At 31.9% G+C, this 25,723-nt stretch overlaps 3 protein-coding genes across 7 annotated transcripts in view; 1 reads left to right on the plus strand and 2 right to left on the minus strand.

Annotated features, from left to right (window-relative positions):
- LOC115885160 (synaptic functional regulator FMR1) overlaps window positions 1-551 on the minus strand; it is a 30,274-nt gene extending 29,723 nt beyond the window's left edge. For both annotated transcript variants that reach the window (XM_030903961.1, XM_030903960.1), the window contains exon 1: window positions 442-551. In XM_030903961.1, coding sequence (XP_030759821.1) covers window positions 442-459 — 18 coding nt within the window. In that variant the 5' untranslated portion in view covers window positions 460-551. The remainder of the gene's footprint in view (window positions 1-441) is intronic.
- LOC115885158 (WD repeat-containing protein 44) lies at window positions 176-15,272 on the plus strand. Of its 2 annotated transcripts, none has more exons than XM_030903955.1 (18): window positions 176-392; window positions 661-851; window positions 904-1,101; window positions 1,159-1,269; window positions 1,330-1,511; window positions 1,567-1,776; window positions 1,903-2,030; window positions 2,092-2,181; window positions 5,057-5,253; window positions 6,406-6,597; window positions 6,654-6,823; window positions 7,680-7,868; window positions 8,125-8,372; window positions 10,365-10,515; window positions 10,569-10,684; window positions 11,562-11,752; window positions 11,868-12,148; window positions 14,425-15,272. In XM_030903955.1, exons 1-18 carry the CDS (start codon window positions 325-327, stop codon window positions 14,566-14,568), a joined length of 3,057 nt encoding a protein of 1,018 aa, XP_030759815.1. In that variant the 5' UTR covers window positions 176-324; the 3' UTR covers window positions 14,569-15,272. The 2 variants fall into 2 exon arrangements, with proteins under 2 accessions (XP_030759815.1, XP_030759816.1); XM_030903956.1 differs by having other exon boundaries at window positions 5,057-5,229.
- A 17-nt stretch (window positions 15,273-15,289) lies between these two features.
- LOC115885159 (A-kinase anchor protein 17A) lies at window positions 15,290-25,097 on the minus strand. Of its 3 annotated transcripts, none has more exons than XM_030903958.1 (12): window positions 25,021-25,097; window positions 24,442-24,946; window positions 24,210-24,380; window positions 24,035-24,146; window positions 23,857-23,976; window positions 23,405-23,612; window positions 22,918-22,974; window positions 21,375-21,543; window positions 21,105-21,311; window positions 19,451-19,592; window positions 17,515-17,865; window positions 15,290-15,548 (listed from the first exon to the last, which is right to left on the minus strand). In XM_030903958.1, the coding sequence occupies exons 2-12, from the start codon at window positions 24,806-24,808 to the stop codon at window positions 15,389-15,391; spliced, it is 2,064 nt and encodes a 687-aa protein (XP_030759818.1). In that variant the 5' UTR covers window positions 24,809-24,946; window positions 25,021-25,097; the 3' UTR covers window positions 15,290-15,388. The 3 variants fall into 3 exon arrangements, with proteins under 3 accessions (XP_030759818.1, XP_030759819.1, XP_030759817.1); XM_030903959.1 differs by having other exon boundaries at window positions 25,027-25,080; XM_030903957.1 differs by having other exon boundaries at window positions 24,442-25,083.
- Window positions 25,098-25,723: the final 626 nt, after the last annotated feature.

A 25,723-nucleotide genomic window follows, 5' to 3' on the forward strand; every position in this document is an offset into this window, starting at 1 on the left:
CATCTCTGACGGCCAGGTTTATATTTATTTTCGAAAGTAATTTTGAAAGTTCTAAATTTTATTTATTGATAACTATAATAAAAACTCTCTGGTAAGAATTTTTATCATATTAAATTAAACCAGCCCTGAGTACTCCTCTGATAAAATATCGTTTTCTGTTTTACCGAGAAAATGTGACAGTTGACGGTAAATGGCTGGACTTTTAGTAAATAAAGTCCCTTTTAAATGCTTTTTGTTTTCTTTTTAAGTTGAATGTGATATAATTTTAGCTGGAGCTTTGATTTTAGCAAAATTATTAGTGTGAAATGTATTTACAAACTGAGAATGTCTAGCAGCAGCGACTCGGAGGAATTTTACGATGCAGAGGATATCACTCCCAATCACGGTACAAGGTATGAAGATTGTATAATGATATCACAGCTAATTAAAAATTGTACTTACATCTAAATAAACTCCCATGAATGCCTTGCAAATGTTCCGTTCGTATTTGACGGTTCAAAGCGTTTGACAAAGTTTATAAACAATAGAAACAAGTGTCATTTCTTTATAGGTATCTTGATTTGCAATACAAGTTTTCAGTGCAATAATAGGTGGAAGATTTTTAATAATTTTACGTCTAAAATAGGGGTATTTGTTTTAACAATTTCATGTTATTTTTAGAAACAAATCTAGGAAAGTGTCGAATGAAAGTCTTACAAAAAGGTCTAGTTCTGTTCCGAATTTTTTAGCAGCCAAAGACAATAATTCAAACAACCAAAATGAAAATGCCAAAAGTTTTGAAGATAAAAACGACAATGTATTTACAGCACCACAAAGTACATTTCCATCAAGCAATAGACGCAAATTTCAAGGTATTATTTTATAAACATTAAATTAGGATAATTTTTTGTTTTGTTCAATTAGAACTTCGTCAGAAACTAAACGATGATGAAGAACTTGGTGTCAATGTCACACCTTCAAATAGTCAAACATCTTCAGTTGAAGGTGTGTATGCTGCTTCGAGTAGAACATCACATCCTTTTAGGGTGATAGAACAAGATACTATGAGTTTGCAAAGTCTTAATTCCGTAAGATTAATGAGAGTCCTAAACAATACTTCTGGTATTTATTACCAATGAATTCAAAAAATTTGTAGAATAATTTGAAATATTTTTTTAGATAATACAAGGAAAACAATGTCAGTGTCAGCTCTATCTTCAAGTTCTCTAGATTCTGAATCGACTCAAAGCTCAAAAAAATATCCCAGTACCTATGCTTTATCTTCTACAGGTTTGATATTCTTTTATTTTATTATAATACAGGGTGTTTTATTTGAAATTCATATTTTAGGTACCAAGCAATTTACAACAGACTCTGAAAAGTCCACTCCTCTTCAAGAACCTGATGTTATTGCTAGCGCTAAAGCTTCTGGTTCAGTCCAGCCAAAAATTTCACAAAATTCTGATATACCAGTAGCACCACCGAGGCGTAAAAAGAAAAATAAGAATGCCAGTAGTTTGTTAATTTTGACTGTAAGAAAATTTTAGCTGAGTTTGTAGATGATTGCACTATTGTATATTTTTTTAGAAGTCAGCTTCTAGTGCTGCTTTCCCATCCGCTAATTTGGCTAGTCCCGCTAGTACGATAGAATCCTTGACCCGCGAGTTTGAACACTCTTTAGACAAACTTCCATCTGTATCAACAAGCAAGTCATACAAATCAGATAAGGTACTGATGGCGTCTGATGACTCTAAAAGTTCTACCTTAAAATCTGGTCACAGTTTAGATATATCGCAGGTTTGTTTAAAATTTTGTTCCTAAACTATTCTATCTAGTATTACAATGTATTAAAAAAGATTTTTTTACAATCAAATATTATATGAATTTAAAAATTGGTAATGTAATAACTTTTTTAAATTGTAGGTTTCGAAAGGACAATTTGTCGTTAAACCCCTGGATAGTCAGAGTATCAAAGGGCGTATACCATCACATAAACTACCTATTCTACCTACTATAAGTGTCTTAGAACATACACTTTCAGGACCTGAAAGGTGTGCAGAGCTCAATATTATTATAGTTTCTTAATTTTTGAATTTTATTTTTATGTCACAGGTTGACAACTCCTTCAGAAGACAATTCTAGTACTATCAGCAAGGCCTCAAATAGAAGCAGCGTGGGACACTATAGTTTGGGTCCACATAGGTTTGTATAATCTGTGTTATTATTGTTATTTGATTCACTGGCATTGGTGGGCAAAACTGTTATTTCTAAATAACAGTTGAAGCTGTTACTAAGCCTGTTACAGTGAAATTGTTTATTTGTTATGGAACTATTGTTATTGGACCTGTTATTATTTAGAAATAACAGGTGTCTGTTATTTTTATTGATTTTATTTCTAACAGTCAAAACATCATAATTACATCAGTAGTATGATCTAATCTTTACCCACAATCTTTAATGATAACAATGGCAACAAAATAAAGAAAAAAAAAGATAAAATCTGTATGTTACCAATCGATAATAACAGTCGCGACTCTTGTTGCGACGACACTGTGACTTACATTCGTCTAAATTGAGACATTGATGTTAGAGCACTCTTATTCTCATACCTGTTATTTTTTTAAACAACTGTAACTGTTGCGAGCCTGGAAAAACTCGGCATGTGAGGCAAAAACACTAGACATCGTAATGAGTGGACTGCTCATATCCATAGATAAAAGAAACAAGTTTAGATTGGAAAGTGCCCATAAGGGCAATCAAAATACTATTTGGCGCTATTCTTACAACGGTCGCTTCCCAAAGCTTTTGATAATTTCAGAGCGGTTCGGCTTTTTCCGGAATTATGTCGCCAAATATTATTTATTCAAATTTATTATTATTTTCTTTTAATGTTTTAAATAAAATACAGTGTGTTGCATCAGAAACTTTATTTTATATAAGGACACGTATGAAATACCTGATGAAACATTGGAAACCGACATTAATGCCACAATCCACGATGGTTTTTGCAGTTTGCAGTTCACACAGCTTTTTAAGTTTTTAATGCCACTTTTTCACAATTATCACGGGTTTGAGTAAATAAAATTTAAATTAAACTCTAACAAGGTAGCAATAATTACTTTGAAAAAGGACGCTTTTAACACTTTTCGGTATTTTTTCAATGAGGGCGGTTTTAATTTTGAAAGATTTTATAATTTTTGAAGATTCTCACTTTGACAAGCGAAAATTATTTCTGTTCTTGTTTGCGGTTGTTCTTAGCAACCGCTATAGCAGCGCCCTACAACGTATGCGCTCCAAAACAATTATATGTTTTAGTGGCAAGCCGAGCATTCCCATCTAAAGTTGTTTCCTTTAGCTACGGCTCATATCTGATATTTTTTTAAGTAACAACTATTGCTAGGTAAAATCATAAAATAATTAACTAGAAAGAAGTGTCAACTCTGTATTAAATCGTGGAAACACGATACGCCACCGAAAGCCTTCGTTGTCGTCTGGAGAACTAATTTTTCAATTGACAGGTTGACATGATAAGGACATGATGGCTAAACTTTCATTTCCGTTTCCGGTTATTCGATGGCGGGCCCTCTTTCAGTTCAAATGTGTTTCGTATTTTTTCTTTTCATAAATAAAACCAAAAAATAATTTATTCACATATATTTATTTGAAATATGGAACAACGTGACTAAATAAATATAAATATATAGAGGATAGTATTGTTTCAATACCAATTAGTTAATTATATGCACTTTTAACATAAATTAGTTAAGGTATAAGCATGACTTACAGTAATTTGTAAATAAACACACGTATTCGCAGACTTCAAGGACAGAAAACGGACACAAGAACATGAAAACGGGAGCCTTATACAAAAACCTGAAAACAGAAAAACAATTTTTTTTTATACTAAAATTAACAATGTAAAAATATCAATAGTTATAAAATATAAATATACTGTTTAAAAAATGCGTCCATTATTCCCAAAGAGACCTGGCTTATAAATCAAAAAGAAGCAAAAAGAGACTTTTTAGTCGGATAACATAATCAGATTATCAGTCCGATTTATTGCATTATTGATAATAAATCGCACATATTGGAGATAACTAATGTTGGCTATAGTTAAAAATGATCTTACCTTGCTGTAAATTGTTTCCATTTTCAAAAAAATCGCCGATCAAAGAGATTATAACATCATTTTCTTGCATCTAAAAAATGTAAAAACAGTGTTTATTTACTACCTATTTTTCATATGCATGGGACATACCTACTACTGCAGAAACGTCATTTTCCCCAGGATTCTTCATGTAATATATATTTTATATACTTTATTACCTTTATATTTATAAATTTCAGCCGAAATATTAAATTGAACTTTCAAAACACAACTAAACGGAATGAATTAAAATGGCGTCGAATATTTTCTAATTTGTTCTAGAACAAATCTGAAGTTGTCTCTGAAACTGAAATCTGTCAATTCTAAACTGTGAAGTTAGACAATAGTTAGACAAAAACAATGCTGTCCTTGTCTAGGCGGCCATACTTGTCGTGAGGAGAATGACAGGAATGACACTAATGACTGTTTCCAATTTTCCTATTTCACTGTCACCCCCCTGGGTAAAATATCGTGACGTAATGATCCCAACTTTCCATCTCAAACATGTAGCTAATATATTTATATCTGTTATATCCAATTAAATTTTAATTTAAATTTGTAACAAAAGTTGCGGGTCTGATAAAACTGGGGATGGATCAAAACCAACTTTATAGAACGAGACATCACTATCATCAGACTGTTATTTTTATATCTGTTATTTTTTGGAAGTAACAACAGTTACAAGTCTGGTAAAACTATCATCAGACTGTTATTTTTATTTATATGTTGATGTCAGCCTATTGTATGTTTTTATAACTGTTATTTTTTTGAACAACTGTTATTGCGAGCCTGTTATTTTCATAGCTGTAATTTTCTTGCAGAAACAACTGCTGCAAACTGTTATTTCTAAATAACAGTTCTAAAATAAGACAATTAAATAACAACCCGTCTCTGATCTGAATTATCTCAATTTTTTATAAATTTAAGAGGGACAAATCAACCGTCGAGCCGTCACAATTCGAAAGATCGTCGAAAATCTGCCGGGGATGAAAATCTCTTGTATCCGAATAATATGAAAGTCCGAACGCACACGGACTCCGGGAAACAACTGTCAGATTTGGAAATATTGGAACAAGTGACTGTTTTAAATCTGGACACAGGTGCATATTATTTTATACAAGCAGGTGACCCGGTGTTCCAAAAGAAACTTTATATCAGGTTTCCTTTTTGACATTAACAAAATTTGTTTAAAAATATTGTTGATATACAGGGTGAGTCTTAAATAAGTGCAAATATTTTTAAGGGTAATATATTTCGACCTCAGAAACACGCCTACGAAGTATTTTCCGCGAATTTTTTTTTTTAAATTGAAATTTTTGGAAAAAAAAATGCCTGAGTGCCAATGACTGGCTGAATGCCAATAACTGGCTAAGTGCCAGTAACTGGGTAGTTTACCCTCCTACAACTTTAGATTACTTTTGACATTTTCGCATATGGTTTATTTGAAATTGTAATATGCAGTTCATAACGACTCGAAATACTAAATGTGTGGTACCAAATTATTTGTAAAAAATGCTTCTAAATATACTAATGAGCCACCCTTGTTCCATTTGAAAAAATTGAGATATGATTAAAACTACGATTTGGGCATCTTTTAACCGGACAGGACAAGACATGACATACAGAAGACGATCAAATCTATTTTTCCAAGGCTCCTTCATTAAAAATTAGTGTTTTTAACACAGCCATGGCACTCTAGACTGAAATTTAAAATACGATTATTTTTTAAGGGAAAATGTGAAAAGTTGACATATGATATGTCATTCTATTGAGAGTGTCAATTTCTATCGAATAAAGTAGAAATATACCGAGGGTGCCATTTAAAAATCAAAAGTTGGAGTCATTTCCGGTGAAACAGGAAGTGATCGAAAATAATTGAATACGTCAATAATACTAATACTAACATTACATTACAAAACACTAATATACCAAATCTCGTTTTTTATCTGAAAAAATAAAAAAGTTATAGGAGTGAGCCACTTTTGAGACGCACCCGGTATATTTGGAGCATTTTTGACGGAAATTTTTTGAAAAAAAATAGAAAATGCCAGTAACTGGTTACCCTAGTACAACTTTAGATTAAAAATGCATTTGAATCATCCTGTATATTTACGAAAGTATTTTTAAAATGTGCGCTATTATAGTCTTTCTGGTATATTTTATGAAAATTTTGAGCACAAATACCAAATCGGAAAGCTGATATGGAGTATTTTCAGTACACTGTATAACTCTTTATTTGTGGTACATTTGAACTACTTTTACTTAATGCGATATAGGTGAAAGGGTACCATTAAGTGTAGCCGAGGATAAACTACCCCAGTGTATTAACCCATTGTCCCTCCATATTATGAGGTTAACTTCGGAATATGTCAGTTCTTCAAGCATGGAAAAAGAAAAGGAAAGTGATGAGGAGAGTGTGGATATCAAGAAATCTGATATACCAATCGTTGATGAGAATGAACATGCAGGTTAGTTAGTTGTTATATTAATATTTCGAAGATTTTTAATTTTATTTTAAATTTAGGTGTCAGAAAAAGAACGGCCAAACTAAAGAGGTTCCTAGGGAATAATGTAAAGAAAGCCATGCACAAAGCCAAAAGTATTGCCCATGAAGTGTCACACGCGAGGCATAAAGAAGATATTATTGATATCGTAGACAACGTGCATCCTGGAGAGCAAAACTGCAAGCTAAAGGTATTTTTGTTTATCGGAGCAGGTTGACACAGGGGAACTGTTTACATTTTTATTATACCGGGTGCGTCGTAAAAGTGGCTCGTCCCCTATAACTTTTTTATTTTTTCAGATAAAAAACGAGATTTGGTATGTTAGTATATTAGGATTGATTGACGTATTCAATTGTTTTTAGTCAGATCCTGTTTCACCGGAAATGACTACAACTTTTTATTATTAAATGGCACCCTCGGTATTTTTTTTACTTTATTCTATAGAGAATGACACACTGAACAGAATGACGTATCATATGTCAAACTTTTGACATTTTCGCATATGGTTTATTTGAAATAAATGTAAGATGAACGACAATTTGACTCGAAATAGTAAGTGTGTGGTACCAAAATATTCGTAAAAAAATGTTTTTTTCCGAATATGCTCATAAGCCATCCTTGTTCTATGTGAAAAAATTGAGATATGATTAAAAATACGATTTGGGTATCTTTTAACCGGCCAGGACAAGACACGAAAAACATTAGACGTACAAATCCATATTTCCCAAGTTTCTTGATTAAAAATTAATAGTTTAAGTTAAAAATTAATCCATGGCACTCTAGATTGAAATATAAAATACTATTTTTTTTAATTGAAAATGCCAAAAGCCGATGTCATTCTATTCAGAATGTCATTTTTCTATAATTAAATCAAATGTAATTGAATACTCCAATCAATCCCGATTTATGTCATATACTAACATATCAAATATCTTTTTTTATCTGAAAAAATAAAAAAAAATATAGTGGTGAGCCACTATTGAAAAACACCCGGTATTGTAAAGAAATTTTAGTGACTGTAATACATATAAAGATCTGGATTTTAGGCCTCGAATTCCCATAAAGGACCGTATGAGTTTGAAAAAATCGAACATATTCAGGAGCTGAAAGACGAACTAAGCGAAGGTCCTATATGGTGCATGAAATTCTCTAGTTGCGGTCGATTGCTAGCCACGGCTGGACAAAGTAAAGTGCTTAGGATATGGGTTCTGAAAGACGCGGTACCTTTCTTTCAGGTAACATTGTATTGCATCTTTTAAAGCATTTCACAAAAAGGTTTAAAGAAGGTAACCCTTTTGATTAAAAAATGCCACTAATTAAAAAAAACCTACCCACATTAAAAAATGCCACTAATGAACATGAAGTCATCATAATTCATATTGAAACTTTTCGCGGGCTCGCCAATTTTATACCTATTCTTTAGACTTTTTTTTTTTTCTTTTGAGTTTTTATAATTATAGATTTTAATTATTGTTTTCCCCAAAAAAATAGGACATGAGAACGAAATATAATGCACAAAAAGTATCTCCAACGCCTTCACAGGAGTCTCTAGGCTCACATAATTCGGCAGACTACACAAACTTGGCAGCACTGGAGGCGTTAAGTTCCGACGAAGCAAGCAGAATTATTTTTATGCCAAAACCTTTCTGTACCTATCTAGGACACACCTCCGATCTTTTGGACGTGTCTTGGTCTAAAAATCATTTTATACTGTCGTCTAGTATGGATAAAACTGTTAGGTATGTAATTTCAAAACTATATAAAGACTGTTCAGCCATCGTTCATCGTTACATCATCATAATGTGTTAATTATAAGTTTTAGGGTGTGTCTGAGATCAGTTCATATTGTTTAGAAAATTTTAAGTACCTTCTTATATTATTGATTGAGCGAGTTCCGTTTTTTAGGCTTTTATCCATTTTTTCTTGAACTGATCCCTTTGTACTGTTGAAATTCCTATTTCTAAAGCCCCATCAGCAACTCGCTATATTAGTTAAAACACTACCAATTTGTATTTTACATACTAATATTACACCTTTGCATTGCACTTACTTCATATACGGCGTCCACGGGCAAGAGTGTTCCACCAGCGTCACTTTCTCGAGAAAAATAATTTCTAAGCTTAGCTATGAGCTCTTGTTCATTTTGGTTAAATTTTTGAGGAATTTTTGCAATAAAAAAAATTGAATTTTGTTTTACAGCAACAATCAAAATTTATTTTTGACATTGATCGCTGTCCGTCAATAAAATTATAACCCTAGATCATATATACTTACGTGGATCAACGAAATCAACGCCATAAGTTGAGCATTAAAAAATATGACTCCAACATCACGACATGCCATTTTCAAACCTTCTTTATTGTACTTATGAAACGTTCAATAAGTTTGTCTTTCTCGACGACCTAACTTTACACATGCGCATTAAAAGTGGTACATATTTCCAAAATAATCACAATTTTATCCGGTTTAAGCTTGATTTTCATGCATCCGTTGTCCGACGATACGTTGATACGATATTAATTTTATTGGTAGAATTTAAAGACTTTGATTGGTTGGAAAATAACGCAGTTTTTAAATTTATTGCATTTTCATGCCTCCGTTTATCGGATATACGTTGGTGTCATTTTATATTTTCATTTCCATAAGGATTTTGCTATTTTACTTATATTTTTATTAAGGTTAGATTAAATTTGTCAAAAAAGTGTCAAAACGTCCGTTATCGTATGAACGGGTCCGTTGACGGGCTGAAGATGGGCTGAAGTAAAATATTTACGGATGAAAAGTGGCGCGAAAACGCTATGACCAATCAGAGCACCGTTGGACCAACGTATAACGGTTGCATGAAAATCAAGCTTTAGAAAGTACAAATTATACATTGTTATGGAAACCAACTTTTCACTGTCATCATATTATCATAATCTTGTCATAATCATATGTCATAATGTTATTTCCATTGTGTAACGACGCTTGTTTTTTGCGTTTTTTATACCTAAACATTGTATTAATAATTACTCTTTTATCTCGACAGCCTTTATATAGCCAAGGATGCAAGTGTGTTCAGTGAGAAGTTAATATTTTTAGTTTGTGCAATTATATTTCTATTTTTTTATTCGTTGGGTTTTAATTTTTGGTAAATACTCGTAAAAATGACAAGAAAGTGTTTGGTGTGTGGAAATTCTAATATAAATGTCCCCGAATTATCTTTTCACAGGCAAGTATTCAGTTGTTCTTTTATGTATATTAAACCACATGCATACTTTCTGGTAAGATTTCCTAAGAATATTGATATTCGTACGGAGTAGCTAATTTATTTTTTATATAATTTAATTTTTGTGACAGTAACATTCAATTATTGTTCAAATATCAAATTTGACGCGTGGGCGATAAGTCCTCGACAAGGATAGATAGAGTAGAAGCACCGCGTGTGCAACAAAAAAAGAAGAGAAATGGAAGTCGTTGATATGTTTGGGACAGTTTCCATCGTGATTTACTTATCCACGTAAATATATATGATCTAGGATTATAACCCCAAGTCAAATGACAAGGACAATTACTAAAAAGAATATGCAGTAATTTACGAAATTCCGTAATGACGTCACCAATCTCTTTCATCTGGTTGGCAAGTGAGTGAGAGAGTTCAACAACATATGACGTGACGTTGAACGATGGCTGAACATTCCATACTTAGTAATTTTCTAGTAGTTCAAATGAACCAAGTAAAATTTTCTTAGGTTGTGGCATATATCGAGAAAGGAATGTTTGTGTTGTTTTCAACATATCGATTTCGTAACAGCAATCGGTTTTCATCCAAAAGACGATAGGTACTTCCTTAGTGGTTCCTTGGATGGTAAGCTGAGGTTATGGAATATTCCAGATAAAAAGGTATTATGATACAACAATTTGAAGTAGGAAAAATTTATTGTTAATATTCGCAGGTGGCGGTGTGGAACGAAGTTGAAGGTAATTCAAAGTTGATAACGGCTGCGAATTTCTGTCAAAATGGTAAATTTGCCGTCGTGGGTACATACGACGGCCGATGTATATTTTACAGGTAAAATACCTAATACCCGTAGATAAGAGAAACGAGAAGTTTAGATTGGAAATTGACCATAAGGACAATGTAAATACTATTTGGCGCTTTTCTTACAACGGTCGCTCTCCAAAGCTTTTGATAATTTCGGTGTGATTCCGAAATTATGTGGTCAAATATTAATTATTCAAATTTTTCTTTTAATTTTTTAAATAAAATACAGTGTATTGCATATAAGAAACTTTATTTTATATAAGGACCTGTATGATATACCTATGAAACATTGGAGACCGACGTTATACCGCTATCCACGATGTTTGCAGTTCACAGTTCACACAGCTTTTTAAGTTTCTAATGCCACTTTTTCACAATTATCACGGGTTTCAGTAAATAAAATTTAAATTTAACTCACAAGACAGCAATAATTCCTTTGAAAATGGACGTTAAAACACTTTTCCGTATTTTTTCAATGTGGGCGGTTTAAACTTTGAAAGATTTTATAATTTTTGAAGTTTCTGACTTTGACAAGAGAAAATTATTTCTGTTCTTGTTTGGCGGTTGTTCTTAGCAACCGCTATAGCAGCGCCCTACAACGTATGCTCTCCAAAACAATTATAACTTTTGGCAGCAAGCCGAGCATTCCAATCTAAACTTGTTTCCTTTATCTATATGCTAATACCACAGAATACCTTTGCTTAGCTTTACAGAAGCGACAGTAAGACTACTCTTTTTTGAAGTCTGTGTCTCAGATTTTCTGACATTAGTTACATATTTTGACAGTTAAAGGGCACGGTAATTCCAAAGTGTGGGGCACATGCCGACGCTTACTGTTGCTTCTGTATAGCTAAGGTCCATACTTTAAGATGACTAGGTTAGACTAAATTTCTTTCTTTCACAGCACTGATCAACTGAAATACCATACTCAGATACACGTGAGACCGTCAAGAGGCAGAAATGCCATAGGCAGAAAAGTCACTGGAATTGAGCCTATGCCCGGTGAAGACAAAATACTTGTCACTTCGAATGACAGTAGGATTCGGCTCTACGACCTTAGAGATCTAAATGTCTCTTGTAAATACAAAGGAAAAGGTAAGAGAGGCAACACTTCGAAGTTCGTATAGCCATAGAAAACATTATTGTAATTTCAAAGACCACTGTGACTCTGTTTTTTTTTTATCTATGCTATATATTATTTTTATTGCAGGATATGTAAATAGAAGCAGCCAAATCAAAGGAAACTTTAGTCACGACGGAAAATATATAGTGAGCGGTTCAGAGAATAGGGATATTTATATTTGGAAAACGAATCATGACTATTCAAAGTTTTCATCAGTTAGGAGAGACAGAAACGATTTCTGGGAAGCCATAAAGGCACACAACGCTGTGGTCACGTGTGCAGTTTTTGCGCCCAACCCTGAGGTCATAATCAAAATGTTGGAGGATAATCAAAATAGAAACAGTAATCATGGTGAAGACACCAATAAGGTAACCCCACTAAATATACTTTTAATCACTTATTATTATAAGTCTATATCGACGTATATACAGGGTGAGTCTTAAATAAATGCAAATTTGCGAGTGCGCGAATTTTTATCGCGAAAAAAAATCTGAACATTTTGAATTTTTTGATTTTGTTTTGTTGGTTATTTAAAAAACATAATTTCTGATAATATAACAACATAGGTAGTATAGTAATCGCAAAACATTTTCCGATGCACGTCATCAATCATATCGACATTGATACTAAAGTCTATAAACCTGACTAAATGAAATTTTGGCAAAAATGTTTAAATTTGTTGTATAATTTAAGATACCGAGCAGGTCTTCATTTTAGTTTATAGAGCAAATGATTGTAACAGATATTTTATTTAGATTAAAGCTGCAAAAATTAGTTTAAACCTTTGAATAAGAAGACTAAGGAAGGAGCATATCAAAAATCTTACGTACACCGCGATGGGCCTCAAATATGGCCGACTTAAATTCCGGTTTATCAGTGTCGTTCTAATTTTATTTAAAAAATGTAAAACTATGATGTAGGGTAGACGTGGGGTAGACTCAATAATTTGTTGTTTTATTTTACGTTGTGAATAAATGTTGGTAGTTATTAAAATTGTCATTAAAATATATAATTCTAATAAAAATAGATAAGTTATAATAAGTATTTATTACCACATACATCCGATACGCTACTGAAGCAGGTAAGTCAAATTAACGTATCTAAATTCTTTGACATCTAATCTTTGACAAGTAATAAATAAAAGCTAAAATTCAAGAAAAATATATAATTTGGTTAATTTAAGTGAATTTCATAAATGATCGGTTTACTAGACGTATGTATATTATATAGTCACTTACTAGCGAAAAGTTGTTCCATTATTTCACTCAATTTTTGCCGAGATCTACCGCACGCTACACAACCAACTATTTTAGAGTCTTTTTCGATAAAGCGCGATAGTGTCACTGTTAATTTAAGTGCTGCCACAATTTCCATCTAGATTTACTACCTTTATACAACTATCAGTAGTAGAATAAATAATAAATAATATAAAATAAGCTCCGTAAAGACTGACAAATCCTCAAAATTTCAAATCAAATTCAAATGTGTCAAATGAATCGTCAAACAGAACTGTCAAGGATCCCCACCCTAGAGAATAGAATACATGGATAGCATTATGCTCCTTCCTTAGTCTTCTTACTCAAAGGTTTAAACCGAATTATTTTATTATCGCTATGTTGGTCACATTGTGCCGTGTTCAATAATGTTGTCCTTCATTATTTGACAATTATCCTAGTGTCAGTCATTATTTTGTATAATATCGTGTTGTTGAATATTTGTGAGTAATTCTCGTTTTTTGCCTAATTTCGTAGTCTTTTTTTAAAAATTGCACTTATAAGCACTAACAGTTCTTTTAAGAACTAAATTTTCGAGTTTTTGTATTGCATTTCTTGAAATTTGTGTGTTGAAAATATGCCGAAGCATTTAAACAGTCGAAGCAAAGAGCTTGTGGCTTCCCTGTTTTTTAAAACTATTTTGAACAAGAACGTGACAATAAAGGTCCTTTATTACCTTTGACTGCAGTCAGAAAAGTAAGTTTGTTTGATAAGCACAGTATACCGCTTTCAAAGTTAGGTTTTATTAAATTCTGTGATTATTAGTAAGTGCATTGCCTCTTACTTATTATTACCATTTATGGCGTTGTAAGATGTACATCAATAAATAAATAACCCATAATAACGCTTATAATAATCTTCATAATGGACTAGTTTTTGCCAATATGTAATAATTCAAATAAGCTATAAAACAAATAAATCAATTAATCACTAAAATATTAGTTATTAAATTAAAAATAAAACGTAAAACTCTTTAAAAAATGATATAATAAATATATTTTTTGTCAATTTTAAATTAAGATTCATCTCATAAATCCATCACAATCTCAACCATCACAATCCATCAACAAGTTGATCATTTGCAATGGAAATTGTTTTGCGATTACCTTAGATTAAATTTACAAGAAAGAAAACCCAGAAAAGATCCAGTAGTTTTCAAAGTTTAAGCAAAAAATCATTTTTTTTAATTTTCAAAATGAAATAACTCTGGTATCTTGGATGGACTTATTTGGCAAATATTTTATTTGGAGTTTATTTCAAAGATATTCTTTTTAACATTACCATGTTATTAAGAATTTAAATATGTATTAAAAAAATTGATGATAATGAGAATAGCATTGTCATATTTTTATTTTATTTAAACATTCCAGGTGGAAGACCCACTGGTGGAACAACATACCAAAGGCTGTGGAGGATATGTTCTAATTTCGGCAGATTTCAACGGTTGTATTAAAATTTTCGTCAACAAAACCAAGCCAAAGCATAGTTCATTACCTGTTTCTGCCATGGCGTGAAGTACAGTACAATTAACTCTACAACTTTAAATAAATATAACTAGTCAGACTTGCTTTTTATCTGTCAAATATTAAAATTACCAGCAAAACAATAAATTTAAAATTTAGAACGTTTTTAGAGTATTTTTAGTTCTAATTCTCAAGAAAAATAAATCAAACAACTTCAAATAAAAATTTGATTTCACCGTCTGAATAATTATATTTATCTTATGCTGTATTAAAAACACTCGGTATTATGTAGATAGAAAGTGTTCTTGTACATATTTATTTGCCACTTTTAATTTTACTCTAACCTTTATTGACTAATCATTCCATCATACCCTACGACCGAAAAAAAAAGCGTCACAGTGGCCCGTGAAATAATAAATTCTGTCATTTATTTAATTTTTTTTAATATTCAAAAATATATCATTTCAAGGGTCACTGTGACGTTTTATTTAAGGTAAGGCACTTGATACTAATGTATTCTAAAAATTAACGACAATGCTAAGTTAATAAAAACGGCACTACATTACTTGTAGGATTTTCGACACTTTTTTTAAAACAAAAACGTTCCTTATGACAACTAAAACAGGTGATTTTTACAAAAATTAATTTTAAATGTTTAATATATTTTAATTGTTTTAGTGGAGTGGCATATTGTGAAACTTTTAGATTATTTTATGGCCAGATATATTAATGTTATAAATATATAGTTACGAAAATAAAACGACTTGTTTTATTGTAGATTAGACTTTTTTTTAAAAATAACCTAGAATCTATATATTATGAGTTGTTGATGTATTTTAATTTTTTAACAATTTTGTAATTTTAAAAGGAGTTACTTGGCATCTTGTTCAGGACTTTTAGACCAAGATCTTTTACTTTTGTCGGTTTCTTTTGGAAGTGACCATGATTTACTGCGGCTTCTGGTGTTTTGTGATTTTTGTTCAGATAACTGCCGTGGGGTCATAAACTTGGATGAATCCACTGACTTCTCTCTGCAATAAAAATTTGAAGCTTGAATTAGCTAGGGTACTCTGTGATTTTGATGTATCTTTATTGCCATTCTGGTATTTTTGAAGTGAAACTTCTTTACACGCGTTGGCAGTAAAAATTCAAGACCGTGATACACGCGCGAGCTAGCGAGAGGAAAAGTGATAGCGGCAGTGTTGGCACAGCTACCCCAATCGGGGTAGATCTACCTCTTTGTAAAACAATTTAACCCCGCTATTTCGTAATAATCTATACCCCGATGAAAAATAAGCTTATGGTAACACTGGGTAACGATCTGTGCCATATGCGGCTAAGAAAATCTCTATAATAAACCTGATACTGTACCAATCCTGATTTCATGCATATTTTCATCAATAGGTTTATAGCTTCTTAATAACGAAGCTCAGAATTATAATTTACAGTTAGTAACAGTGGCGTAGCGTGAGTTAGGGGTACCCGGGGCGGAGAACCTCTAGGAGAGAGGTTTGCCGCCCCTACAGAATCCGTCCGCCGCCTTTATAACATTTCTGTGTCGCCCCGCAGGTACTTGGAAGGTCGCCGCCCGTGGCGGCTCGCCCCGACCGCCCCCGCCTTGCTACGTCACTGGTTAGTAACTCGCATTTTCATTGGAGGACACTTATATTTATTTCAAACCAATAATCAACGAGAATATTCGTATAATTTAATAAAATTATTGTAAATCACTATAAATAATGAATTGTTTGTAATTGAACTGTAATTTCTGTATGATTAATCCGGTAAATGAGGGAGATAAACAATTGTGATTGACTAAATTTTTATTTTAAGATAAAAATGTTGTTAACAACAATTTGAGAATTCAAATAACGAATTGAATATTGAATAATGACAAGACAATTTAGAGTGACAATTTGGTTATGTAAAACTTAGAGTGACAATTTTTATTATGCAAAAGAAATACTGGTTACCTAACGATTAACATTAAATTAAATAAAGATCCCCAACATGAATAATGAACAAAACATTTAAATAAAAACAGACCACAGACCACACAAAACAAACTGTTGGTTAGTAGCAAGAACGGTAAACTAATAGGATTGCTCATCCTCATAAGACGTACGTTCGCCTCTTCCCGCGCTTCAACTGACAGTTGTGACGTCATTGTAGTCCTTGTCATGATAGTGTGTATTATTGGTTGCCTATGGTAAACTAATAAAAATAACAGCTGAGAAATTTTGAGTTAATTATTTTGTCGATTTTAAATGCGAAAAAGGTGTTTTTAAAGTTTTTAGAGCTATAGAGTTTATAAAATACGTTCATTTTGTGTGGATTGTTACTAAGTGCTTACTATAAGTGCCTACGATATTGTTTATTAATTAATTTAAGGCAAAATATGGAACTACTCTAAAAAGAATGGCTGCAAAAGGTAATGCTAGGAACGGCTGTTTTTAAAAATGCAGTATGCGAATATTTAATACGATTTATACAGTTTTTTCTATACTGCAGACATATAAGGCGTTTAAATGAATAAACCAAATAATGAATGTTTCGCATACGGCAACCAATAATACACACACTATCATGACAAGGACTACAATGACGTCACAAAGCGAAGAGTTTTCGCATACACCTGGCAGACACTTTCGGCTGAATGAGCAGTCCTATTAGGTTAACTGTTCTTGGGTTAGTAGCAGTTAGTAGTAGTCAGAGATATAGATGTAGTAGTATTTTGGTTTAATGTCCACAGCTATCCAGCTGGGTGATAGAATTTTCGTTTTTTAATAAAAATTAAAAGACATTATAAAATTATAAAGCTAGAATAGTATACGGTTTTATATTAACTCTATTTTTTTGAAGTTTATAAAAAGCATTCATAAAAAAATAAATCCTTCAATTTTATAGGTGTTAGTAAGAAGTTTTACTTCAAATATGCGCACATAGTGCACACACATATTTTTTTATGTAAATTATCCCAATTACAGTTATAATTACCTTGACCTAGATTTGCTTTTACTTCTTTTATCTTTCCTAGACGACTTATCCCTAGATTTGCTCTTAGATTTACGTTTTTTCGATCTACTTTTACTTCTAGACTTAGACCTAGATTTCGCAACGCTTCTGTCCCGAGATTTCGACCTTGATTTCCTCTTGTTACTTTTCGACCTACTCCTATCCCTACTATCGTATCTCTTGTTATTATATCGCCTAGATTTTGATCTAGATCTCGATCTGGACCTGGACGATCTTCTTCTAGAATAACTACGACTTCTAGAACGAGAATATGAGCGTCTTCTGCTGTTTGACCTACTTCGTCTAGAGCTATGCGGAGTATATGAACGCGAACTATAAAAAAAATATATTTTATTTTGGTAAAAAATGTCATAGAAATTGTGTGTAGTAAGTAGTACAATAAACATTGAGTAAAAAGACTAAAGAAGAATAAAATTTGCAAGACCGCGAAGAATATGAGTGACTTGAATTCCCGTCTATTAGTGGCGTTCTATTTTTTTTAACATGATAAAATTTAAAGCAATAATTTTTGGTGGTTTGTTTTACATTCATTTATAGTATACAGGGTGGTCCGAACTGTATTCCGGAAACTTTGGCAGCATATTCTGCAGATAAAAATAAGTAAAAAAGTTTGTATAAATGTATGTCCTAAGATGCTTAGTTTCTGAGATACAGGGTGTAGAAGTTTCATTTTTATTTCGATTTTCTCAAAATAATTTCTGAAGTAACGTCAATATTTGGATGAAAATTGGTGTCTGGGAGTTTTTTGACATGAGAAATTTGATTTTGATGTCAATATGACTGCTATTTGTAGGAGGTGCCACTTACATGTGTTTTAACTGTTTTGAAGAGTATTAACTTTTTGTCCGTACCTGTATAGAACCCGTACATTTCCGTGATTTTTTACATAAAAAATGTCTGTGTAAAAATCGCTACGAGCAACCGTTCTCAAGATATTAAGAATGGAAATATTAGTCAATACATGTCATTATTGACAAAAAATAAACATGTTGATAGATAATTATTTCACTGAAATGATAAATTTGGGAACTTTTTATTTTTTCAAATTAATCCTAAAGAAAAAATTATGATAAAATAGTTTCTGTTGAACTTTTGGCACAAAACATTTCAAATTTATGATTTCAGTCTAATAACTATTTAGCCAACATGTTTAATTTATGTCAATGATGACAGGTATTGATAATTTCAATTCCAAATATCTCGAGACCTATTATTCGTAGCGATTTTTACCAAGAGACCTTTTTTACGTAAAAAAACGATGTAAATGCCTATTTTTTACTCAATTGTTTAATACAGGTACGGACGAAAAGTTATTACTCTTCAAACCAGTTTAAAAATATGTAGGTAGCGCCCTCTACAAGTAGGAGTCATATGGACATCAAAATCAAATTTCTCATGTCAAAAAACTCCAAGATACCAATTTTCATTAAAATATTGACGTTACTTAGAAATTATTTGCAAAAAATCAAAATAAAAATGAAACTTCTATACCCTGTATCTCCGAAACTAAGCATTTTAGGACATACATACACGAACTTTTTTACTTATTTTTATCTGCAGAATATGCTGCCGAAGTTTCCGGATTACAGTTCGGACCACCCTGTATATTTCTAATAAGAATGAGTAACTTAATGTAATTATTTAATAACAAAAATATAGACACGCTATAATGAATCAACTAAGAAAAATTCATAAAACTGATGTATCCCAATTATTTTCGACAAGTAGTAAATAAATGCAAGAATAAAAGATAATTAGTAAACTCTAAACAAATTTTTTAATTGATTGTTTAACTAATCGGAGGATTGCGATTATTTCCGACATTAGTGCATGAATATAGGGATACTATTTTACTCCTTCTTTAATCTTTTTATTCAATGATAGTTCTAGGAATTACCGGCGATTGTAACTGCGTTGTTTTTTGGGGTTGTAATGTGTAGAATATTCTTCATAAACATCTGGCGGGTAAGATCGTTTTCCCCCACCACCATTACCACGTCCACGGTTGTTATAACTTCCTCTACCTCTTCCTCTACCACCTGAAGAAGTAAAATATTCTTAAAAATTGAAAAAAGTATGTTACGCAGTCTCGAAAATAGAACTACAGCGTAAAGTTAGGCCTAATTTTATATCTTCTGATAAACTTAAAGAATAATCCATACTTTTATGGTTGATTCGTACATCGAGTATTAGTCCTTTGTGATTTTTCTTGAATAGAGTTAAGATAGGAAGCATGAACCAGCCATTAAACTGAAAATGTTTTCTCGGGTATGAAATTTTAATGTATGAATACCAAGATATTTTAACTGATAAAAAAAACAATAATTTTATTACATTTATCCCTACTCTAAATTAAAATTTAAAATGCTATTTTTTAATTGATAATGTCAAAAGTTGACATACGCTACGTCATTCTTTTCAAAAAGTCATTTTCTATCAAAACAAAACAAAATGGGTAGACAAAAAACTATAGTAGAGGAAATAGAGAGTGCCCAATTGAAAACAGCACGCGACTGCCTCAGAAGGTACTAAACTGGCTTCCACAAAAGAGAAGGAAGCGGGGAAGACCAAGGACAAACTGGATGGAGGGTGTCAAGAAGGCGATGAGCTCAAGGGATCTGCGTGGCGGAGACTGGAATGAACGAAACCAATGGCGAATAGGCATCGCACAACGTCGAAGGACGTTTTAAAAGCTATTCTTATATATTTCATTTTCTATCAAATGAAGTAAAAAGTACCAAGGGTGTCATTTAGAAATCAAAAGTTGTTGTCATTTCCGGTGAAACAGGAAGTGACCGAAAAGAATTGAATACATCAACCAATCCTAATTTATTTCATATACTAACATACCAAATCACGTTTTTTTATCTGAAAAAAAAACAAAAAAGTTATAGGGGAGAGCCACTTTTGAGACGCACCCGGTATACAGGGTGTATCAAAATAAATGATTTTTTAAAATTATTTTTTTTAATTGAGGAGTAGACTTACCAAATGCATTTTGCCCACTTTTTAAGATTTTCAACCAAAAGTGGCATTGCAAACTACATACACAGAGTTACAATATGATGGCAGAAAGGACGTGTTAAATACATTTTATCGCATTCGAATTAAATGGTGAAAATATCTTAGACTTTCTATGTGCTGTATGTCCATTGGCGGTAGACAATCAACCTAACCTAACAGAAGTTGGTTCTTGTGTGCTGTGGACATACTGCTGTTTGTCATTGACAGATGAAGTTTTTTTTTTGTACTACAACTTCTCAATTTTTTGAATAATATTACTTAAAATAATAAATGGAACTACGACTGGAAACCATATAGTTGAGGATACAGACCGTGGTAGCGGAAAAATAAAGAGAAATTTCACGTCTAAAGGACAGTCAACAGTTTTTTTTCAATTTTTTCACATATCATCAAAACTAGATTTTTCACATGTAAGTGTACTATTTTTTATGATTTTTATTCATTTTTCAAGTATACTAGGTTTTCGGTAAGTTTCTTGCAAAAAGCGTGACAGTTTTTCTAGAAAGTCTGCTGCTAAATTGACTTACCTCTTTGCATATTTCCTCTACCCATACCCCTCCCTCTGCCCCTATACATGGAGTAAATGTCAATTTCGGGAAACAACGGAGCAGGAAACGGCGTAAACACAGGCTGATAAGGAAAACCGTACATGTTATGAGAAGGCCCGTCTTCGAACATCAAATCGGCGGGATGTACGTTGGAACGAAGCGGATGATTTTTCACTTTCTGTACGCCTGAAATTCGTCTTAGTACGATGATTCGTCTTAGTAAAAACACCAAAAATAGGTTAGACTTACGATGATCTTCGTCCAATGACAAGTCAGAATCGGACGATTCAATATACTTTTTCGTTTTGACGCCATCGGATAGGATGCTTTTAAGCATTACCCTGCCTTTAACGGCATGGTGAAGTTTTTCTTTTTGGCTAAGGAAGTCTAATTCACTGTGGTTCTTCAGTCTTTTTAGCTACAATAATGTACAGAGTTAACAGTTTATTTTGTACCAATTTAGTGTTTTGCTTGTAGACTGACGGTATACGACGATACACTGTATAGTACGTCTATCCGTTCTGTTGCTACGAGGCATCCGTAAAGGGGGGAAACGATATTCTCCCGATGTTTCTCGTAAAAAATTAGACAACGCGTCCCATCAATAAAAAATCGACAAATTTGCAAGTAGCCAATGAAATGAGTGGACGGAGTGTTTTCTGTCGCTTCTATTTAGGTAGGGATTTATAAAATATATTGCTGTTTATTTAATATAGACACAGATCCAGTAGATGTACTTTATTAGAAGTTCTTATTAGAAGTGTATTAGATAACACAGTTTTTTTCAGATTTCAAAAATATATCACACGTAGCATTTCTTTTTAATAGTTTTACTAAAATTTGATAAAAATGTTTAAAAATTGTAGGTACTTATTAGTAGCACTAACAATATGTTTAACTTGAAACTAAAGTCTGTCAAACAAGTCAGGGTGCAGCCACACTATCCTAAAAACGGCGTATCGGCGTAACGGCGTAACGACCTTGAATCGATTTCCAGTAATTCTATTGGCTGACATTTTTGACAGATGAATTTGACAGATAAAATTTCTGACAGATGATTTTTTCAGTCAATAGAATTACTGGAAATCGATTCAAGGTCGTTACGCCGTTATGCCGTTTTTAGGATAGTGTGGATGCACCCTCAGGGAGGATTTCGACAGCCGAAAACCAAAAAATGACAGAAAATACAATTTACCTGTGGATTAAAACGACAGACACAACTGTCACTGTTATTGAACCTTTCGTTGAACAGACTATAGTCTTACCTTGAAACCAATAGATAGAAATAAACGGAAAATATAAAATCAAAAAGAAAGGTGTCAAGTTGGCTTGGAAATAACCATCGATGACATTCATATAATTTTACGTATAAAACGACAGCGGATCGTCATTCCCAAGCCAACTATGACACCGTTTTCTCGATCATATAATTTCTGTACTGAACAGATATGCATCTTACTTTTTTTTCTATTAAAATATTACATTTTAATAATTTTGTGTGAATTTTCAAGAAATATAGATATAGGCGCAAGAAAAAGTATCAGCAATTGCCATTTCATAGGCTACTACAATGCCATTTTCTTCGATCTTATTTTAAATACCTATTTGTAAAAATTGGGATGAAAACTTTTAAATAAAATAAAGCTTGAAATTTATAGACAAATTACAATAATAAAAAATCAATTAAAACAAATAGCATTATCGATCATAAATGTTGAGTAATTTTCTACACTTTTTTGTATTGTTTTTAGAAATAAAGAATTATTATTAAAATAGCGTAACAATAACATACCTCTTCTCCTCCACCTTCTAAAACATTATAATTTTGAACATCACCATAATTCTTCTCCTAAAAATTATAGAAATAACGAACATTATACAAAGTCAGCTTGTTTTAGTACTTTAAATGTATTTCTTATATTTTTACAAACACCTTGTATAATATTTAATCAATAACTACAGAAATTCAGCTAGAAAAACGTTTCTTCTAAAAAACAGGCCAATGAAATTTGTAAAATAAAATGTCAAAGCCAAAAAATGTTTAACTAAAAGAAAATCTAAATTTATTTCTTCTTCAAAAAAGTCCCTGTGGCAAGTTTCTTAAATAACTTGGTACATAGACGTAACATTCAACACTGAATAATTTTTTCACTAAGATAAATATCCAAATAATACACCAATTAATTTAATCATTTACATACATTTTTAAATATATCTACTTGAAAAAAAAATTTAAAATTCTTCAAATAATCTCATATAACTATATTTCATTCAAATACCTTTATTCTCCTAAAGAGTTCCTCAACCAGTCTAATAGCTTCCAATTTTCTTTGAACTTTAATCAATTTCCTTTCTTCTTTAGCAATTTTTTGGTTGATTTCATCCGAACCGCTTATCTCCAGTTTCTTCATTAACTTCGCTTTGCGCTTTTCTTCTCTCATTCTACGCCGTAATTCCTTCTGCGTCTTTATATTTTCTTCCTTTTTTCTAGAAAATGTTACTCACTTCTCACTACTTATTAGTCAAAGCTCTTGCAGCAAAGCACAGTACAAAAAAAAGGAAGTTATATATTAAACTATTCAGTAAAAATACCATGTTTGGTTTTATTTGGGTGCCAATACATTCCAATAATTATTTATGATTACGTTTGATACCAAAATAAAACCTTTAACTTAGATTATTAATATCTACCCAATAATATATACCAATTATACCAAGTTACAAAGTATACCTTTCTGCCTCTTCTTGTTTTCTCTTTTCCTCCAGTTCTTTCAGCTCTTTCTCTTCTTTTTCTCTAGCTTTCTTAACCAATCGATCTCTCACTATTTCCCTACGCCTTATAGAAGCATCACTAGAATTTAAATTAAATTATAATCACTATTTGAACATTTATTTAATAACTGTATTACCTTAAATGTTTAGTTTTATCAAAATTAACTTTTATTTCAACTTCCATTTCGCCATCTTCTTCTTTGTGAACCAATTTTTTGTCACGAAAATGATCCATTGCTTTAGTAAACCCTAAAATTCAAAAATTATTAGTGCAGAAAGATATATAAAACAATATTAAGACTACGTTCTTACCCATATAATCTTTAAACTGGACATAGCCTTCAAACCAATCCATTTTTTCAAATGTTGAGTACTTCAAGCCAGATATGTGATCTTTCATTTTCTTACGATAAGGATCACAAATTGGAATATCTACGTATCGGATGTTACCAAATTTTTCAAAGATCTTATAGAAAATTTTTTCTAAAATAAAAAATAACATGAAGAAAGTTTTTACGTGTAAATTGTTACTAAAGACACTCACCTGATGGTGTAACATCCTCCTCATTGCTTAAATGGTACGGGACAAACCATTTAGATGGTAAATTAGCAATATGAATAGTGTCCGGTCTTTCACCGGGCTTCATTTCGTTCATGTCTTTAGCTTCTGAGAAAAAAGCATCCCACATCCTGCGATTGGGGAATTCAGACTGGTATTCTGCCGCACGTACACGCATCAATTCACTAAATTCTTTAAGCTTGATCATTTTGTTATGAATCTTTGATACAATTCTCTCTAACTTCGAATACTTCTCAACTTCTGCTTCGAATCTAACAAATTCAAGCGTCGTTTTCGTGACTTTTAACACGGTAAATTCGTCGGGTTTAATCAATTCTTTCAGCCTATCCATAATTTCCCAATGAGAGACGCTTTTTCCCAGTTTCTTCACATTGGGAAGCTGCAGGGAAATGGTTAACTTCGCCAAAGGTCGTAAGTATAGTTGTTGAGGGATATAGAGCGGCTCTAACTCGGACGTGCTGGGACATCTCTGAAAAACATTCATAATTAGAGCTTTCTATCTGCTAGTTTAGGCAAATGAAAGTCTAAATTATAAATGCTTTCCAGAACTTAGAAAAAATGTAAATTCCGGCTTTTCAAACTCGTTGTAGGATTTTTTGATAAACTGTCACTGTCAAAAATATTAAATAACAAAAAAAAATAACTGTCAAATTTATTTGAACAATCTGAAGTTAGCTCTAATCATATACTTTTTTAATTAATATAAAGGCCTAAGCTGCCAGGACTATCCGGCCTTTTCAAAAACATGTAATACTTTTATATATGATTTTAATAAAAATAATTATGCAACTAGTAAAACACATGTGCGAAAAAATCTGGTTTAGGTTTCTTGATAGGGTTTTATATTTTTATTAATTAGTTTAGCGTTTCCCTACAATTATGAGGGGTGGAGATAATCCTCCTTACAATTTAATTGGCTTGTACAGAGTGCATCAAAATTTTAATATTATTATCATCTATTATGTATTTAAACTTTTTGGCTAAAACGGTTATTCATACTATAAAAAGTTGGGATATAATCTAGTAATGTTTTTAAATAGAATGATTATTTGGATATCTCATATACAGAATGTTCAAACAATTATGCCACTATTTTACTAGGCAGTTTAAATGGAAAAGCAATTTCTAATTCTTTAAAATATATTTTATTGTAATAAATATTGTTATAAATAACAAAAAATAAAATTATATATTCAAAAACTGCTTTGGTCTAATGTTATAAATTAATGTTACAAAAATTATTTAC

The sequence above is a fragment of the Sitophilus oryzae genome, unplaced genomic scaffold (assembly GCF_002938485.1).
Source record: "Sitophilus oryzae breed Bouriz unplaced genomic scaffold, Soryzae_2.0 scaffold_376_pilon_pilon, whole genome shotgun sequence".
Lineage (NCBI taxonomy): Eukaryota > Metazoa > Arthropoda > Insecta > Coleoptera > Curculionidae > Sitophilus > Sitophilus oryzae.

Coding starts and splice junctions, on each gene's coding strand:
- LOC115885158 (XM_030903955.1), top strand. CDS start 325: ATGTCTAGCAGCAGCGACTCGGAGGAATTTTACGATGCAGAGGATATC. Junction 6,598..6,653: donor TGATGAGAATGAACATGCAG/GTTAGTTAGTTG, acceptor TTTTAAATTTAG/GTGTCAGAAAAAGAACGGCC. Junction 8,373..10,364: donor AGTATGGATAAAACTGTTAG/GTATGTAATTTC, acceptor AAATTTTCTTAG/GTTGTGGCATATATCGAGAA.
- LOC115885159 (XM_030903957.1), bottom strand. CDS start 24,961: ATGAATGTTTTTCAGAGATGTCCCAGCACGTCCGAGTTAGAGCCGCTC. Junction 22,975..23,404: donor AACTCTTTAGGAGAATAAAG/GTATTTGAATGA, acceptor TATAATTTTTAG/GAGAAGAATTATGGTGATGT. Junction 21,312..21,374: donor GTCATTGGACGAAGATCATC/GTAAGTCTAACC, acceptor GACGAATTTCAG/GCGTACAGAAAGTGAAAAAT.